This window comes from Gigantopelta aegis, chromosome 9, assembly GCF_016097555.1.
Source record: "Gigantopelta aegis isolate Gae_Host chromosome 9, Gae_host_genome, whole genome shotgun sequence".
In the NCBI taxonomy this organism is placed as follows: Eukaryota; Metazoa; Mollusca; class Gastropoda; order Neomphalida; family Peltospiridae; genus Gigantopelta; species Gigantopelta aegis.
The window spans coordinates 81078616-81099678 of NC_054707.1; the positions used below are offsets into that span (position 1 = coordinate 81078616).

General features: G+C 38.3%; 1 protein-coding gene across 2 annotated transcripts in view; it reads right to left on the reverse strand.

The window, feature by feature from the left end:
• Window positions 1-212: 212 nt before the first annotated feature.
• The window catches only part of LOC121381334 (ETS-related transcription factor Elf-3-like), a 61604-nt gene continuing 40753 nt past the window's right edge, over window positions 213-21063 (reverse strand). Inside the window, exons 1-9 of one of the 2 annotated variants that reach the window (XM_041510604.1) lie at window positions 12232-12442; window positions 9647-9741; window positions 8052-8448; window positions 7365-7610; window positions 6545-6703; window positions 5756-5902; window positions 4003-4179; window positions 3325-3517; window positions 213-1944 (exon numbers count right to left, since the gene is read on the reverse strand). In XM_041510604.1, the coding sequence (XP_041366538.1) occupies window positions 1833-1944; window positions 3325-3517; window positions 4003-4179; window positions 5756-5902; window positions 6545-6703; window positions 7365-7610; window positions 8052-8448; window positions 9647-9673 (1458 nt within the window). In that variant the 5' untranslated portion in view covers window positions 9674-9741; window positions 12232-12442 and the 3' untranslated portion in view covers window positions 213-1832. Of the gene's footprint in view, window positions 1945-3324; window positions 3518-4002; window positions 4180-5755; window positions 5903-6544; window positions 6704-7364; window positions 7611-8051; window positions 8449-9646; window positions 9742-12231; window positions 12443-21063 lie in introns of those variants that run through there. The other variant, XM_041510606.1, reaches the window with a different exon arrangement.

The following is a 21063-nucleotide window of genomic DNA, read 5'->3' on the forward strand; positions in this document are numbered from 1 at the left end:
CAGAACCTCTCTAAACCGGATACCTGTTTAATCCAGACTTTTTACTTGTTCCCGTGGAAGAGGTTTCACTAAATGTATGTTTGTACGAATGTATGTATGTAAGTACGTATGTATATATATATATATATATATATATATATATATATATATATATATATATATATATGTATGTATGTATGTATGTATGTATGTATGTATGTATGTATGTATGTAAGTATGTATGTATGTAAGTACGTACGTACGTAAGTATGTATGTATGTATGTGTGTATATGTGCGTGTGCGTGTGTGTGTAGCTCTGTATATACACACACGCTATGTATTATATATATAAATTATCACAGCCTTAACACACCGTGTGATCTCAACACGTTTATCCTGGTAGTAAACACCTAACTACTAATAATCAGCCAGTATTATTATCCTGCACATTTCCCTTTCAGCAGCCTGCCATTTGAGTAGATCTTCAACAGCGTCATTATGATGTATCACAATGCAATTACCAAGACGTTGTGTACAGCCAAACATAGGAAATAAATAACGTATCTTTTTTTACATTTTTATCCAACTGATGAAGATTATTAATGAGGCTGTCCTTCTGATATATTAAGAGCACTTTTTAACATAGTAATTTAAAAATATATATATTAAAATTCTAGACGAGGACAAACTGTAAGTGCGTTCGTTTGGATCGGATTTATATTCGGAAATCATCGGCAGTGTTCGTACAAATCCGCCAATCTAAAACCGTTACTCTATCTTGGTGTCAGTAATGTCACCCGATTTGGATATATTATTCAAATAACGCCATTTCTAGTTTGGACGCAATGTGCAAATCTCTTACACGTGCTAATTAAAGACCAACGGTCATGGTACCAGACACTCGGGTTATAATTCTATAGAAAATATCCATAACATTAAGTATTTCATTCCTTAAATTGGAGTGTTCTTTCTTGTTTACCATATAGCAATAAGACTAGCTTCTGGCGTGTTTCGTATCTGTTCTCGTAGCAGACGTGTCAGGAATTACTGTTGTGCTAAACAATAGCAATCGTCGCAAAACTGTAAAAACAAGTTCCAAGAAAAGGATTTTTGTTCCAGTGACCACTCAGTTTGTTCTCTTGAACAGATGGTTGTGTCTAACAAATCGCAGTTGTTAAACCTGATACAAACTGCAAACCATTTCCGTCTTAAAATCATAAAGTCATTTTCTAAACAGCATGATGTCTGTAATGGTCCTGCTCGGTACAGATTGTGTTAGAGAGAAGTTACCCATTTCAGCTGTATAATCATAATGTCAGCCGTCATCATCTAAACATCATGGCGTCTGGAATGGTCTGTACACACGAGTTTATTTCATAGTTTTTTCGTTACATATCAGTGTCCCTTCACTTCGTTCCATGATGGCAAAAATCTCTCATCCAACTATTTTAATTGGACTATGCAGTTAAAATGAATCAGCTGCCATTTTGAATAATTAATCATTGTATTTGCTGCCATAGTTAATTGTTTTTCAAAATATCAGCACATTCGCCGTTAAACGTCATCATTCATTACCTCTACACACATAGTTGTCTCTCTTATCAAACTGTCTCAGAGTTGTCTTTTATTTCAAAAACTCTCTCAGTTAAGTATCTTGTCACATCCTTTCTCTCAGTTAAATGTAGAGTTTTGTTCCCACACTCACTAAGGTTATATATCTTTTCCCAAACTCTCTCAGTTATGTCTCATTTCACAAAACCATTCACACAGTTCCATGTGCCTTTCCCCGCTCTGTCAGTTATGTCTCTTTTTTTCGAACTCTCTCATAAAGAGTTATATTTTTCTCGGTCTTTTACACAGAGTTATGCCTCTTTTCTCGAACTCTCTCCATTGCCTTTAGAGAAAACTTGTACACGAGTCGTCTCCCTTCGACTCGTTCCAGAATGCCCCGTTTGTAGTAATGCCTGTGAAAACGAAAACGAAGTCTTAGAGGTTCATTTTGTATAGGGTATAATACAGAAGTTCATTTTGTATAGGGTATAATACAGAAGTTCATTTTGTATAGGGTATAATACAGAAGTTCATTTTGTATAGGGTATAATACAGAAGTTCATTTTGTATAGGGTATAATACAGAAGTTCATTTTGTATAGGGTATAATACAGAAGTTCATTTTGTATAGGGTATAATACAGAAGGATGGAAATGTTTTATTTAACGACACACTCAACACATTTTATTTACGGTTATATGGCGTCGGACTTATAGTTGAGGACCACACATATATTGGGAGAGGAAACCTGCTGTCGCCTCTTCATGGGCTACTCTTTTTGATAAGCACAAGGATAGTACATACCACGGACTTTGTTACACCAGTTGTGGAGCACTGGCTTGAACGAGAAATAGCCCAATGGGCCCACCGACGGGGATCGATACCACACCGACCGCGTATCGAGCGGGCGCTTTACCAGTGGGCTACGTCCCGCCCGTATATGGTATAATACAGAGCAACAGTGTTTACTGTAAAATGTTACATAGTGATATAGTGTCTGCAGTGATACAGTGTTTACTGTAAAATGTTACATAGTGATATAGTGTCTGCAGCGATACAGTGTTTACTGTAAAATGTTACATAGTGATATAGTGTCTGCAGCGATACAGTGTTTACTGTAAAATGTTACATAGTGATATAGTGTCTGCAGCGATACAGTGTTTACTGTAAAATGTTACATAGTGATATAGTGTCTGCAGCAATACAGTGTTTACTGTAAAATATTACACAGTGATATAGTGTCTGCAGTAATACAGTGTTTACTGTAAAATGTCTACAGATGGAAATATTACATAGTGATATAGTGTCTGCAAATTGGTATCCTGACCGTATTTAGCCAAAAATAATTAGGGGCATTAAAACGAAATGATCAGAGTAATACAAATATGGCCTTCCCTGGCAAACAAATGGACATATTTAAACTATAAAAGGATCTCTTTCGTATTTTTCGGTAGACAGAGTCGCCCTGCACCCCCCCCCCCCCCCCCCCCCACAAGGTACAGTCATGGCTAGCAAAAGTATAACGAGCTCCCAGTAACTGTTTTGTTCTCAATTTACAAGTACGCCACAGATGAACGTGAATACGTTGTACATCCTAAGGTAAATAGACAGTCCGATATACACGCAATTACATACATAAACAAACAGACGAAGAGACAGACAGACAGATATACAAATATACGGCAGAGAGAGAGAGAGAGAGAGAGAGAGAGAGAGAGAGAGAGAGAGAGAGAGAGAGAGAGAGAGAGAGAGAGAGAGAGAGAGAGAGAGAGAGATCGTCGAGTTTATTTTTACCTCATGGCTCGACTGAGTTTCTCGTACGTCATGTTGTCATTGCTCTTCAGACTCCCCCACAGCTGAGCTACGGCTTCCGACTGGACAAAGCGGAACACGCCCTCTCTTTGGTTCTCCCACCGCAGAAACTGCGGGTTGTACAGTGGGTTCATTAGCGCTTCGTAGATGAATTCCCACAGGTGTTGATTTTTCACTGGCAACACAAGAAAGTGGATGTTAGCAATAGTTCATAAGTAATTTGTGCGAAAACAAATATCCATCGAGTGGATATGCTATGTCTGATATATTTAAAATAATACATTTATTTAAAAACAGGCCCGTAGGAACCGGGGTTGCTGGGGGCCGTGGGGGGTGTGTGTCTCTCAACTTAAGGACGAAAATGTACATTGTTTATTTTCTTTTGTCCTATTGTGTATAGTTATGGTAAAAATGTGGCTTGTGCCCCCTCCCCCCCCCCCCCCCCCCCCCACCCCCCACCCCCAACACACTACATATTGGTTTCATGGGCTTGGAAAAGATTTAATTGTGTAACTGTTTTTCTTCTTTTCGTAGGCTAATTGAAACTTGAACTTGGCTCAAATTAGTCGTCCATTGTTAGTACATTGTAACTTGGAGGGTCCAGTTTAAACCTTGGTCAATGTTAAGACACAAAATAAAACTCAGACATTATGGTCACACCTTTTTTGTCTTTGTGTGACCTGGCGACGTCCTCGGGTAAGCTTTTGACACGGGGTCTGCCCGGACGACGTCGAGGTAGCTGCTGCGGAAAATGACCTTGAGAAATATTGAAATTTCTAACTGTCATGGAGGTGGAATAGGGATGATTATAAATCTCCATCTCCGGCTGGCAGTAATCTGAAGAGAGAAAAACAATTATAACAAACACTTTTACATTACAAGACTGTACTAATTCGCAGTATTTTAACATTTTGACATTAAATAATTACAATATTTAGCAGTATTTTAGTATCTTAACATTACAGAACTGTAATAATTCACAGTATTTTAGAATGATAATAATTCACAGTATTTTAACATTACAGAATTATAATATTTCGCAGTATTTTAACATTACAGAATTATAGTAATTCGCAGTATTTTGACATTACAGAATTGTAATAATTCGCAGTATTTTAATATCTAAAAATTACAGATTTATAATAATTCGCAGTATTTTAACATTTTGACATTATAGATTTGTAATAATTCGCATTAGTTGATCCTACTGCTGTCACTATTAAAGACACTGCCCTGATTTTTGTGTTGCTGTGTATGCAGTCTTGAACCCCCATATTTGGCACATACTCATGGGCCTTGTGTAATATAACATAACAAAGTATTTTATTGATATTGAGAACGAGTGAGTAGGTATGAGTATGACATTTATATGCACCTTCCCACAGACAGGGTAGCACATACCACGGCCTTTGATATGCGAGTCGTAGTGCACTGGCTGGAATGAGAAATAGCCCAAAGGGCCCACAGACGGGAATCGATCCCAGAATGACCGCGCATCGAGAGAGCGATTTACCACTGGGCTACGTCCCGCCCCATTACAGATTTGGATGATGTATGATCACTGCCAGCAACTACTATTTCTACGTAGAAAACAAGACTCGTTTTTAAATGGAGGATAATACATGAGTGGCCATTAGAAGCCATTTATCTTACAGTGAGTCGTTTCGAAACGTAATTAAAGCTGGAGAGATAGGATACATTCATAAAGAGCGACTGGTAAGAACTAGTATCTAACGAGCATGAGTTTGTTGTATTCTGTTTCTTAAATATCCTCAAAAACCAGATGTCAAAAAAAATATATAAACGTCTTTTTAAAACGAAAAGCCATTTACGGTGCTTGCGCTTATCATATATACTCTTAATTTATATATCAGTGGTAGCATCTGCAGTGTTAATTTCAATGGACAGTTTGACTTTAAAGGGACATTCCTGAGTTTGCTGCACTTTTAAACATGTTATCGACTAACAGAGACTTTTTAACGATTGTAATTACATTACATATTATATTAAACGTGTTTCTGATCGTTATAATATTTGTACTAGGTTAAATTTCATTTTATTTCCTAAAAAAGATATTTATCGTACGTACGAAATTATTTGAAGACAAAATCCAGTTTGGGCTTCTTACAAATATTAAGACGACCAGAAACATATTGAATATATACACTGATATTCTAAACAAGAAACTATATTTAATATGTAAGATTAATCGTAGAAATATTTTATTAGTCGGAAACATCTTAAAATGCAGCAAACTGAGGAATGTGCCTTTTAACATCAAGGTGAGCATCATAAAAGGGCTAATCTTTAAATTGATCACCAACATAAGTGGGATATTGCCAGGTAATACAACACAGATAACATAGATAAATCAAGATTGATATTATTGAGATACAAAAAGAATGATATGTACTTGGATATGTTTGTACTCCATTTCCGGTTGCTGGCGGAAGTGACGGTGGGTCGTTGAGATCGAAGTCATATGGACCAATATCAATGACGTCAGAAGGCAGAACGTCTTGTCGTTCAGGCTTCATGTACCCTTCCGGTAATTGAAAACCTGAAATGAAATGTTACGCACAAATATTATCAATGATATCACCAGGCAGACTTCCCCATCTGTCTGTAAGGCATATACAGATATCAACATTAGCGGGACATTGTTACGTTTCACGGACAAAAACGGGGATTCATGGATTCCTGCCTTCCGCTCCAAACCATTGATTTATTAGCTATCGGTCATTGGATGTCCTACATTTGGTAATTTTTAAATATAATATTATAGTCTCAGAGAGGAAATCCGCTATATTTTTTCATTAGTAGCAATGAATCTTTTTTTTTTTCTTTTTTTTTATTGATTTAACGACGTACTCAACACATTTTATTTACGGTTATATGGCGTCGGACATATGGTTAAGGACCACACAGATATAAAGAGAGGAAACCCGCTGTCGTCACTTCATGGACTACCCTTTTTGATTAGCAGTAAGGAATCTTTTATATGCACCATCCCCCAGACATTATGGCACATACCACGGCCTTTGATATACCAGTCGTGGTGCACTGGCTGGAACGAGAAATACGCCAATGGGCCCATCTACTGAGATCGATCGCAGACCGACCGATCCCCAGGCGAGCGCTTTAGCATTGGCCTATGTCCAGCCGTTCCCCAATCCCTGAAATGGCATGGAGTGTGTCTTACCTGTATACTGCTGTGGATGATCCTCCTTCCGGACGAGTTCGTGGTAGACTGGTGAGCTACACGACTGGAATGTTCTGGAAGCCGACTCACACGGAGTCGGGTTAAACGAGGTGAGCTCCTGCAACTCTGGAGTCGAGATCTCCGGTTTCGTGAAAATAACTGCGAAACCAATAAAAATATAAAATATAATAATAAAAAAAGTTTAAAAAAATATTTTTTACAAAAACGTTTGTACACGTCCTACTTTGAGAACCTTTTGACCAATTTGACACGATGCCTGTGTTACTAAAAAGCGCATATGTTAACAACTTTGAAGAGAAAAAAAATAGTAATAAATATTTTGTTTTGTTTTTAAACATTTGAGACACGTCCAACTTGAGTAACTTCTGACCAATTTAGGATGCCTGTTTTACTTAAAGACGCAGACTTGTGTATATATAATCTGTAGTTATAGGCGTGTATGACAAATCAGGACGACAAAACTGTAATACACGATCAGGGCCGTATCTCTGCACAATGTAGAGTCGAATGTGCATTTGGCAAAATAGTGGTTTATTTCATGAAACTTTATATCCATTGCCTAGTCTATAGGAGGACAGCCACTCCCAGGAGATCCTTTACTGGAGATTTCATCAGGTCATAGGGTTTAACGTGCACGATATTTCATCCCTTTTGTACCGTTATAAAGAAGACTGTCACTCTTAGATTAGTTTACTAAATCAAAACACCCACAACCACCTCACCCACCCCCACACCCGCCACAGTCTCGTACGCTTATGACATGCTATGTACAAAAAAAAAGAAAAAAGTGTTCACTCACCACCACTAAGTAACATCTTTTTGAGCATTTCGTAGAAGAGTTTTCCAAACTTGGGGTCTATCTGGAAGAACTCCTCCTCCGTCAGGCGACACAGCTGAGACCCGGTGAGGTTCTGAAAGCCTTCTCCTCGCAACTCGCTCATGTCCAGGCCTTTCTCCTGACCCAGGAAAAACAGCCAATCAAGAACCTCCTTACACGACCAGTGCTCGGGGTGCTTTCGAGTCCAGCTTAGAAATCCATCTTGTTCTGAAATGTAGAAATTATTGTGCAAAATTTATCAAAACAGGTTGGGGGGGGGGGGGGGGGGGGGGGGTTGGGGGGGGTCTTCAGTTTTTCGTAACTTTGCTGTTGTTGTTGGCGGGACCACATTTTTTTTATATATTTAAGAAAATCCAAACGACAAGATGATTTATAAATCACATGACTACAACACCAGTAAAGATACCACTAGAGCACATTATTTACCACCGGTACATATACTATTTACCACCGGCTATTGGATCTCAAACAGTTGGTAATTCAGATAATATAGTCTTAGAGAGGACTCACGCTACATTTTATTTCCTTAATAGCAAGGGGTCTTTTATATCCGCCATACCACAGACAGGACAGCACATACCACGGTCTTTGATATATCAGTCGTGATGCACTGGTTGGATCGAGAAATAGCCCAAATGGGCTTCTTACCTTCATACATGTCATCTGCCGGGGACGGAAACGTTTTCTTGGAGATGCCGAGTTGACACGAGTCGTCGCTCATGGAAATGTTGCTTGACCGCCGACTGTCCGATGATGCGCTGTACATGCAGTAGGCTGAACTGGTACTCGTCAGGTACTGTGGCGGTGAAGGCGTCACCGGTGACGCACAGTTATTTAACTGCTGCATGTTGCTAGGCAACCCATTAAAATGTGTACTCTGGCAACTGGAGCCAGCAGAGATCGGTGCATTTCCGGTGAATGTCTGAGCCGCCATGGCGCTGAGTGACTGAAACGGGTCGTAGCCGCTTGGAAAACGTGTGTCTTGGAAACAGTCGGTAGAGGGCACTCTGTACGCGCAGTCTGCTTCTCCCGTCATAGCAGGAAACTGAGAACAAAATACATTCATCTAGCAATGCAGACAATGAGATATACTGATGGAAAGAAATAAGTAATCATAAATAGTAACAACATATATATGTTTTAAAGAAACTGTTCTTGAAGCAAGAAGGGGTTTCAAAAACCTACCACCCCAAAATTTACCCACCCGTTCACATTTGCCTGACAAATATTAACTGCAATCAAAAATTTTCATTCACAGTATCAGACGGTTATTAACCATGTTACTTGCACAGGACTGACATTCAATCCAACAGGACTGACATTCAATAGAGGACTGACATTCAATAGAGGACTGACATTCAATCCAACAGGACTGACATTCAATCCAACAGGACTGACATTCAATAGAGGACTGACATTCAATCTTACAAAACTGACATTCAACTGACATCTAACGGACACGAATGTATTATTCTATTTCTTACATATCCTCAAAAATCAGGATTAAAGCAAATTTTTACATCTTTATCGACTAAAAGATATTTACAACCCTTTGCACTTGTAGCTGCCTTACGCGTCACAGACACATGATTACCGGGTTAACTATACGTCACAGTGTAATCGATTTCCACTGTGCTGTCTTTTTATTGCACGTATGACATTTTCTAGTTACCTGGCACCTGCTAATCAGTTTGGTTTTATTCCATGGTGCAGTGTGCTATAATCTTCACAGGAGAAATGTTTTTTAATTATATACTTTAATACTTAAATCAGAGACACTCCATGATACAGTAGACTTTTTGATGTCGGTTTACATCGGTTTACATGTCGGTTAGGGACATACCCTAGTGTTTAAACATTAAGGCATATTTTTTACTATTATAGCCATTTTTGATAACTGAAATCATACTTTACTTAGATTTTATGGTTTAGATTATCAATTTCCGTACATTCGAAGTGTTTTTGGTCATCCTGATGTTTTTAATATCACAAAATGCATTTCTCATATTTTACAAAATACACGTGCGTCTGAGAAGTAACAGTTATGGAGTCGAGTTATAGAGTATTTTTAAAGGGTATTTCACCATTTCAAAGTCACAGACTCATGTTTCACTCAGTTGTAACTTTATCCAAATGTGTTACAGGTTTGTAGATGGGCTAAACTTAGTGTTAATTTTCAAGTGAACTAGGCTGTGTCCCTTTAATGTGTTCTATAAAACAAAGATGATACTTTTAGCACTTACATTATACAGAGGACTTGCTGATGGCATATTTTCGCTCAGCTCTTCGTCTGTGGACTTGTGTAGATGTGGTGGAGAGAACAGTCGAAATTTCAGCTCTGAAAAACAAAAACAACAAAAACACGTCAATAGCGTGTACGGAGTACAATTACAAAGACATCAGTACAGAATCCAAGTTTCAACAAGGAATGTGGGGGGGTTTGAAATGGTGACTGTAGGGATGGTTCAGGTGGTGTCTGTAAGGGTGTTAGGGTAGTGGAAATGGTCTTTAAACGGGTGGTTAGATTGTGTTTGTAGAGTGGTTAGATGGTGTTTGTAGGGTGGTTAGATGGTAAAAGAAGAGTGGTTAGATGGTGTTTGTAGGGTGGTTAGATGGTGTTTGAAGTGTGGTTAGATGGTAAAAGTAGAGTGGTTAGATAGTGAAAGAAGGGTGGTTAGATGGTAAAAGAGTGGTTAGATGGTAAAAGAAGGGTTGTTAGATGGTAAAATAAGAGTGGTTAAATGGTAAACGAAGGGTGGTTAGATGGTAAACGAAGAATGGTTAGATGGTGAAGGAAGGGTGGTTAGATGGTAAAAGAGTGGTTAGATGGTAAAAGAAGGGTGGTTAGATGGTAAAAGAAGAGTGTTTAGATGATAAAAGAAGGGTGGTTAGATGGTAAAAGAAGGGTGGTTAGATGGTAAAAGAAGAGTGTTTAGATGATAAAAGAATAGTGGTTAGATGGTAAAAGAATAGTGGTTAGATGGTAAAAGAAGAGTGTTTAGATGATAAAAGAAGGGTGGTTAGATGGTAAAAGAATAGTGGTTAGATGGTAAAAGTAGAGTGGTTAGATAGTGAACGAAGGGTGGTTAGATGGTAAAAGAGTGGTTAGATGGTAAAAGAAGGGTTGTTAGATGGTAAAATAAGAGTGGTTAAATGGTAAACGAAGGGTGGTTAGATGGTAAACGAAGAATGGTTAGATGGTGAAGGAAGGGTGGTTAGATGGTAAAAGAGTGGTTAGATGGTAAAAGAATAGTGGTTAGATGGTAAAAGAAGAGTGTTTAGATGATAAAAGAAGGGTGGTTAGATGGTAAAAGAATAGTGGTTAAATGGTAAAAGTAGAGTGGTTAGATAGTGAAAGAAGGGTGGTTAGATGGTAAAAGAGTGGTTAGATGGTAAAAGAAGGGTTGTTAGATGGTAAAATAAGAGTGGTTAAATGGTAAACGAAGGGTGGTTAGATGGTAAACGAAGAATGGTTAGATGGTGAAGGAAGGGTGGTTAGATGGTAAAAGAGTGGTTAGATGGTAAAAGAAGGGTGGTTAGATGGTAAAAGAAGAGTGTTTAGATGATAAAAGAAGGGTGGTTAGATGGTAAAAGAAGGGTGGTTAGATGGTAAAAGAAGAGTGGTCAGATGGTAAAAGAAGGGTGGTCAGATGGTAAAAGAAGAGTGGTCAGATGGTAAAAGAAGAGTGGTCAGATGGTAAAAGAAGGGTGTTTAGATGGTAAAAGAAGAGTGGTTAGATGGTAAAAGAAGAGTGGTTAGATGGTAAAAGAAGAGTGGTTAGATGGTAAAAGAAGGGTGGTCAGATGGGTAGCTAGTGTTTGAAGGGTGGTTAGATGGTAAAAGAAGGGCGATCAGATGGGTAGTTAGTGTTTGAAGGGTGGTTAGATAGTGTTTAAATGATGTGTGAATGGTGGTTTGAAGGGTGGTTTGAAGGAGAAATCTTTAGTGGGGGGTGTCATACAGTCTCTAGTAGGGGGAGGCAACAAGCTACATTTTTTATCATTATTTACACTTAGTAACACAGAAAAGCTCGTTCACTTTCGTTCTCAAGTGGGGGGCACATACCCACCCTCACCACCACACCGGTTCCTACGGGCCCGCGCCTATAATAAACTTATTCGATGTCGCTGACAGTTGCATCCATAAATGTTCATCTCAATGCATGTTTTGAAAAAATGTTTAATAAAAATATAATTATAATTTTGTTTCTTAAATCAATTAAAATTTTAATCTAATTAAATTTTTATATGCATTATGATAAACATTCATAGATGCAACTATAAAGCAACTTTTATTGATTTAGGATTTACAGTTTTTGAGAAATGGAGATGAAAACGAAATTTAAAGTTGGGATAAACGCAAAGGTTAACGTCGGCGTTACCGCCAACATCACCGTCGCCATCTCTAACCCCGCCGCCGGCAAAAAGTAATACCTATATCTCGCTTTTTATTTCGTAAAGGCGAGACAAAAAACCACATTAAATATAGACATGTTAATACATTAATAGTATACACAATAAAACAGCAACGCTCATTAATATACCGTAGATCAATTGTCAAATCATATGTTACAAGTATGTTGTAGTTTACCGTAGATCAATTGTCAAATCATATGTTACAAGTATGTTGTAGTTTACCGTAGATCAATTGTCAAATCCTATGTTACAAGTATGTTGTAGTAGCTTACCGTAGATCAATTGTCAAATCCTATGTTACAAGTATGTTGTAGTTTTATAGAAACACAAACTGATGATTTTGAGTGCTGTTCATATTTAATGGAAACCGAGAACAGTGGAAAACTGAGATTAAAATAATACAACAACATACCACTCCTGTATTAGGTCTTCGTTTCGCAGTACCTTAGATGTTAGAAATCAGTAGCACAACATCCACATATCCTTTTCGGCACTATAAGTGATATATACAATTGATGTTAATACACAGACGACCTGCACGACCGTACCTGTTGATATTTATGCCTAGTATTGTCCGATTTCCGCATGTGCGCTCATTCATGCGACTATGGGCTCTATTCAGGTCAACAGGTATACATATATAAATATATACAGTCAATCGTCGAAATACGCGCATCTCATTGGTGGAGCGTCTGTGACGTTTTGATCCGATGCTCACTTCCTTGGTGTTCACGCTTGATCCCACTTTCTGAACTGTCGCCACGGTAATAATTTAACCCAGGTGATATATATTTTTATATATTATACCAGTGTATTAACCCGCCCCGTGAGACAGCAATTTGCATACCTCGGCATATTACACGCGAGCGACAACTTTATCTTAATGTATTTTTAACCACAATAACAACCACCACCACCACAACCACCCACACTTTACGTAGTCTTCACACAGAACACAGAATACTATCAAGAAAGATTAAAGGAGCTATATTAAAGTTGCATAAATGAGTTTTGTTTTGAATTTGTAAACATTATGATTACAATTGTATGCTATAAAAATGACAACTATACTAAATGTGATGTGTTATTTATCTGTACATTCAAGTTGTCAAACGGTGTGGTATATGAACAATGTTTGGACTTCATTACAGTATATTCATTAGAAAGTGGTTTGTATAATATATTTAATATTCAAACCATAAGGGGTTTTTTTTCAAAATGTGTCCAAACTATAATACATGTAATGCTGAAAGATACAGTTTTGTCTATTTTTAAATCACAACAATTGTTCGTCATTTCCACGTACGGTTTGTCCAGAAGGAATATGTTTGCTGTAAGCGTATGCAATAACGCCAGTCACTACCTCATTTGACTAAACCGATTATTCAGTCATAACACGGATGACAATAACAAGAACAGTGAAAATAATGGCAATCGTTAATGGTATCACCATAATGATGATTCTGGTGATAATGTTGATTCTGATTATGATGACGACGATGACGATGACGATGATAACGATGACGACAATGATGATAACGATGACGATGATAATGATGATGATGATAACGATGACGATAATGATGGTGATGATGATAACGATGACGATGATGGTGGTGATGATGATGATGACGACGACGATGATGACGATGATGACGATTCCGATGATGATGATGGTGATGGTGGTGGTGATGGTGGTGGTGGTGATGGTGGCGGTGGTGATGATGATGGTGGTGGTGGTGATCGTGGGGGTGACGGCGATGGTGATGATGATTATGCTGATTATAATATTATTGGTGATGATGAATAGAATATTAATGACAATAATTTACGAGGACGATAACAATACTAATGATCATTTAATTATTCTTATAGTCATATGATGATGAAAACATGATGACAAAGTGAGGAGGAGGAGGAGGAAGATGTCGAACATTTTGGAATTAAGGTCATATGTAAAAATAAGTAATAATTAATTTTGACAAAAAAGTCCACAATGAATGAATGAATGAATTAATTAATTAATGTTTCACGAAATTCCAGAACAAAAAAAATACATATCGGCTATTGGGTGTATAGAAAAGAAATTAAACCGCAAGCTATTAGACATAAGAACCTCATTTCATGTTAGGGTTTTAAAATGCAGGTGTCTTTAAAAATATTGTGGGGCATTTTAAAATAATATTTTCTACAATTTTAAAACTGAGATGCCATGACGGTCTTAGATGTGAATGATGACGACGACAATGATGATGATGATGACGACGACGACGACGACGATGATGATGGTGGTGATGATGATGATGATGATGGTGGTGGTGATGATGATGATGATGATGGTGGTGGTGGTGATGATGATGATGATGATGATGACGACGACGACGACGACAATGATGATACTAATGATGGTGATGATGATGATGGTGGTGGTGGTGGTGGTGGTGGTGGTGGTGGTGGTGGTGGTTGTGGTGATGATGATGATGATGATGATGATGATGGTGGTGGTGGTGATGATGACGACGACAATTATGATGATAATGGTGATGATGATGATGATGGTGGTGGTGGTGAGGAGGAGGAGGAGGAGGATTGATGGTGGTGGTGTTGGTGATAGTGATGATGATGGTAGTGGTGGTGGTGGTGGTGGTGATGGTGATGATGATGATGGTGGTGGTGGTGGTGGTGGTGATGGTGATGATAGTGGTGGTGGTAATGGTGGTGTTGGTGATGGCGATGATGATGATAGTGGTGGTGGTAGTGGTGGTGATGGTGCTGCTGCTGCTGCTGCTGATGATGATGATGATGATGATTGATGATATAGGTGGCGGTGGTGTTGGTATGATGATGATGATGATTGATGATGGTGGTGGTGGTGGTGATGATGATGATAATCATCATCATCATTATCATCATCATGGAATTCATGACAATGATCAGTCATGATGACCTTGATGTTGATAATCTTCTTAAGAGTACTGGTGAACCACTTGCTAATCTCTGTGCTTTATGGAAATAACAAAGTGATATCCACGTAGCATGTCATTTTTATTTCCAGTAATCTCATATAACATCTTCAATCGCAAATTTCTCTTTCACAGACGTATCACTTATACTTTAAATACCGACGTGAGTTTTTGGGGTTTTTTAAATCACATTAATGGTTATACATATCGACGTGGGGTTTTTTTTTAAATCACATTAATGGTTATACATACCGACGCTTGTATATAAAAAAAAAATCACATTAGTAGTGTATTCAGTAAAAGGTTACGGCGAAGGTGAAGAGAGAAAGATGACATTTGTCATACGAACAATTCAGACATTACGTCACTTCAATAGACAAGGGCCGTTAAGTTTTTGTACAAGTCATGAATTAGGCATGCACCAGAGAGTGGAGTACGTGTCAGTGACTCGTTTCAACAGTTCCTGCTGGACCCGTTATTCACCTGACGCCAGCCTCTGAATATAATCAGGCTCGAAAAGACAACCCGCTGAACCGGTGGTGGAGTGCTTAATCTGTCTGGCTTAAGGCTGATAGGTACTGGGTTCAAATTCCAGTAAAGGGTCCCACCCAATGGGAGGTGTAAGACCACTACACCGACTACTCTCTCTCTCTCTCTCTGTCTCTCTGTCTCTGTCTCTCTCTCTCTCTCTCTCTCTCTCTCTCTCTGTCTCTCTCTCTCTGTCTCTCTCTCTCTCTCTCTCTCTCTCTCTCTCTCTCTCTCTCTCTCTCTCTCTCTCTCTCTGTCTCTCTCTCTCTCTCTCTCTCTCTCTCTCTCTCTCTCTCTCTCTCTCTCTCTCTCTCTCTCTCTCTCTCTCTCTCTCTCTCTCTCTCTCTCTCTCTCTCTCTCTCTCTCTCTCTCTCTCTCTCTCTCTCTCTCTCTCTCTCTCTCTCTCTCTCTCTCTCTCTCTCTCTCTCTCTCTCTCTCTCTCTCTCAACTGATACCTAAATTGAAACATTTCAATAAAACCAAGTTCAATTTTTCTTTTAAATGTTCAATAAAACCAAGTTCAAATAAAAACCAAGTAAATATGTGCAGCCACACTAGTTACATATACTCACTGAAAAGGGTTTCTGTGCATGTATTTATATTTCTGCACATTTCTTTAAACTATGTTTTATTCATTAATTCATTCATACCAGCGTTTTACCCTCAATAGCCGATGTTGTAGGTTGTGGGGGGATTTGGGGGATTCAGGGGAGGTGCGGGGTGTCATCCAATCAGTATTGGGCACGTACTCGGTTCGTATTCCAGTACTGGTTCCCAGGTTTCTACCAGAAATGAGTGCACAGCTTAGTGTAGAGGCTTACCTAATTCACACAGCTCTTTTAGGCGCTCTTACGCTACAATGACTCGGCTTTGCAAGTGATTTGTATTGCACTACGAGATCGCAAAGTTTTACTTAATTAGGCCACAGCTTTTTAAATTACAATAAAATATTAAGATGACAGGTCTATGTGCGGTGACGTTTACGAGGGGGGGGGGGGAGCTATCGTAAAGTATTACGTTTTCATGGTATCTGACACCTCAAATTGCCCCTGCAAATTGTCCCTTGCCGTGATAAAGAGATGGCAACATTCTTGAGAGCTAAACTTAAAGTTTGGTTTGCTTAATGACACCACTGGAGCACACTGATATATTACTTATCGGCTATTGGATGTCAATCATTTGCTAATGCTGACATGTAGTCTTAGAGAGTAAACGATACATTTTTTTTTCATTTTTAACAAGGGATCTTTTATATGCACTATCCTACAGACAGGATACCACATGCCACGACCTTTGATATACCAGTCGTGGTGCACTGGTTGGAATGAGAAATTGCCAACTGGGCCCACATACGTGGATCGATCCTAGACCGACTGCGCATCAGGCCAGCGCTTTACCACTGTGCTACATCCCATTCTCCCTTGATAGAGATTGATAGAGCACGAATTTAAAATAACTTCTATAAGCATCTGTGATGACATTTTCAAATCTCTATATGTTTCTCTTTCTAAAATCTTAGATCTGTGATCAATTCTGCTGATCGTTACGGGCTATACTGTTTACCGCAGATCCATACACTGTTACCATGGTTTGACACAAACTTTGTTCTTTGTGGTTGTTGTTAGTGTTGTTGGTGTCTTTTCTTTCTTTTTTAGATTTTCGTTTTGGTATAATTATTTTGTAAATGTATTGGTATGCATGATTGTGTCTTTCATGGATGTAGCTTTCACAGCTGTTTACACTGTTTTATTGGTAATTATACTTTCATTTTTATTTTTCTTCTTCAGCATTCGATTGGTTGTATTACATGTATATCCTTTGTCCCGTGAGAGTCGCAAAAAGGGTTGTCAGGCGTAGATCTTTTGCAGAGCCCCATAGCCTGGCATCCACAAGCCAGATTTGCTGCCTCTCTCTGTTATAGAGTGGACAGGACTGCAGGAAGTGTTGTGGTGTTTGGTCATCTTTTACACAATCACAGTGAGCCGAGGGCTGAATTCCACTCTTTTTAAGATGTCCTTTCATTTTTATTTATAAGTTTATGTTGATCGACATTTTCCTTTGTTTGACACCTAATATCTGATACTAATATGTCGTTAAAACATTCCTATATACATTCATTCATTAATTCATTCATTCCGACCCAATTAGATTAATTTAACGTTAGACGAAACAAATAAAAATAGTATAGCGAGCGACCGCAAACGTTCAACCTCCTGAACATGCCCGGGGTTCAACGTCACAGATTTATTTTTATGTTCATCACCTACACACCCCGCACGTCCAACATTCTTTCGAACGAGGTTGTCATAAATCATTAATAGTTGAAAATGTTCAAGGGAAATAACTCTGCTGCACTCTCTGCAATTCCGCTTACCACGTATTATACTTCATTTTCCGTCTGTCAGCGTTGTCTGTGGAACCATATATGTGATATGGTTCACTCACTGGTTACTCACTGGTTCACATTACTGGCAATAGTATACAATGAATAATTTTAGACTGATATAACTGTCACCTAAAAAAAAACCTTAGATTGGGGGTGGGGAAAAGGGGCAGGATATTCATGTTTACAAAATAAGACTTAAATGCAGCATTTGACAGGGGTTTTTTTTTCACTAGCCGTCGGGCTAGTTATAGTAGTTATTTACTAACCCAAAACAGACTATCACTAGCCATGGGAGTGGGGCTACCATAATCTAGAAGCCCTGTTTATGTACTACTATTATCCCGAGTACTCTTTCAGAGAGCTAGACGGACAGTTGGACGGTTATAATCGCTCTCTCAATCGGAGATAACTCTATAACAAAAACACAAATTTCTGCCTACCATCGAGTAGGTTCTGTAGCAAAGATGTCCGTCCTGATACAGCAATAACCCTAAGGCTATGAGCCGGACCATAACATGTTGGCCACCGGTATCATATGAGGGGAATAAGTCTCATAGTGATTTTCACAAGGTATATATCCCAGAGTTAAAACATATGTGATAGCATTGGAATAGTGGTAGCTTTTAGTATGTTATCACCCTTTTCAGTTTCATAAATGGAGTGACAAATATATTTATTTGATGTATTTTTTAAATAAAGATTAACGTTTTTAAATACATCAATTTGAAGGAAATTCATTATAAAATTCAGTTAATAAAATATATTACTACTTACCGGAAAAAAGGAAATTCCACAAATTAAGATATTTAAAAGATTTTTAAAATTTCTTGTTTGTTTTCTGAAAATAATTTAACAGAAACACCCTGAACTAATTTAAGGATAATATTTAATGCAAATATGACAAGATATTTTATGTATTTTATCAAATAAACGCTAAAACCGTCTTAATTGTATGCATTTCACCAAACAGTTGCAAACGATTTTTTCACAATTAGAAAAGCTTATATATTTCTTCTATTTAATTTGTCATTGTACATAAGGACACTGGAATTAACTTTTGTTGAGAAACCGGTAAATCTAAATGTTACTTGAATTATTAAAGATCAATTTGAGGTCACAAAAGTTCGACTTTGCATATAACCATATAAAAAAGAACGTAGGTGATTTTTTTTATGTGAAATACAGTAAAATTATTAAATATGTTTTTCTTGTTATTTTATTATTTTTATTAATTAATTAAAATATTGAAATAAAAGTACATATATGCATACATATTTACATGTCACATGCACGCACGCGCACACACACCCGCGCGCGCGCATACACACACACACACACACACACACACACACACACATAACACAGTGGGATTGCACTGGAACGAATTTTGGTTTGGCTAATTTTCAGATATGTAGAGTATTCCTTTGAAATTTATTAAAATGTGGTTATTTCAAGAAATATGTTTTAGCCAGACTAAATGTTGTAGCCACCTGTAGTGTAAAAATTAGCAAATGGCTACTTTGGCAGTGGATAAGGTGAGCCCTGCATACATGGATGCACACACACACATGCACGCACGCACATACACACACATATATACATACATACATACATACATACATACACACACACATTAAAATATTTTTTTAAATAAATAAATATATGCACACCTTATGAAAAACCGGCCTCGGTGGCGTCGTGGTTAGGCCATCGGTCTACAGGCTGGTAGGTACTGGGTTCGGATCCCAGTCGAGGCATGGGATTTTTAATCCAGATACCGACTCCAAACCCTAAGTGAGTGCTCCGCAAGGCTCAATGGGTAGGTGTAAACCACTTGCACCGACCAGTGATCCATAACTAGTTCAACAAAGGCCATGGTTTGTGCTACCCTGCCTGTGGGAAGCCCAAATAAAAGATCCATTGCTGCCAGTCGTAAAAGAGTAGCCTATGTGGCGACAGCGGGTTTACTTCTAAAAAACAGTGTCAGAATGACCATATGTTTGACGTCCAATAGCCGATGATAAGATAAAAAATCAATGTGCTTTAGTGGCGTCGTTAAATAAAACAAACTTTACTTTTTTACCTTACGAAAACTTCAGAAGAATAACAGTGCTACTTTCTACATACCAAATAAACCAAAGTGATTTCTTTTCGGACTCCTAACTGGATACCCTGATACAAAGGTGCACAAATACGGGATCACCACTTATGTCTGTCTCTGTGTGTGTGTGTGTGCGTGTGTGTGTGTCTCTCTCTCTCTCTCTCTCTCTCTCTCTCTCTCTCTCTCTCTCTCTGACACACACACACACACACACATAACAACAAGGCGCCTACCCTGTATGTTTTTGCACTGGGCTGGATTGGGCACGTCAGTCTATTCACTCATATTTGAGTTAATATCTTTATTGCCATAGCAATCATAATCTGTGATGCATCGCATGTAACCGGGTTACTGTCATTTGAATCCTAACAAATATTGTTTAAAATGTAAGATATTTCCGTTTACCGAAGTCTATCTACTCCATTCATCTGTGGGACGAACATATACATTTCGGCCTTATGAAACTAGTACTTTACGTTCCAATTATGTAATAACATTAATAACGACATTTAATTTAGCTAAAGATTACTTTACTTAAAATTAGTGAAAGAAACAAGAAGCAAACCAAGAAGTGGGCAAGAGAACATGTGTATGTTCCCACAGCTATATATTCCCTGAGCGCTAAATTCCCTTGGCTCTGTATTCCCTCACATCTATATTCCTTCGGTTCTATATTCCCTCGGTTCTATATTCCGTTGGATCTATATTTCTTGTACTCTATAGGCCCTATGCTCTATATTCCCTCGGTCCTATATAATCAGCTCTATATTCTCAGCTCTATATTCCCTCGGTCCTATATAATCAGCTCTATATTCTCAGCTCTATATTCCCTCGGTCCTATATAATCAGCTCTATATTCCCTCGGTCCTATATAATCAGCTCTATATTCTCAGCTCTATATTCCCTCGGTCCTATATAATCAGCTCTATATTCCCTCGGTCCTATATAATCAGCTCTATATTCTCAGTTCTATATTCCCTCGGCTCTATATTCCTTCGGATCTATATTCCCTTGGTTCTATATTCTCGGCTGTATATTCTTTCGGATCTATAATCTCAGCTCTATCTTCCTTCAGCTCTATATTCTTTCGACTCTCTATTCCCTCGGCTCTATATTCTCTCAGTTGTATATCCCCTCGGCTCTATATTCTTTCGGATCTATATTCCCTTGGTTCTATATTCTCAGCTCTGTAATCTCAGCTCTATCTTCCTTCAGCTCTATATTCCTTCGATTCTATATTTCCTCGGCTCTATATTCTCTCAGCTT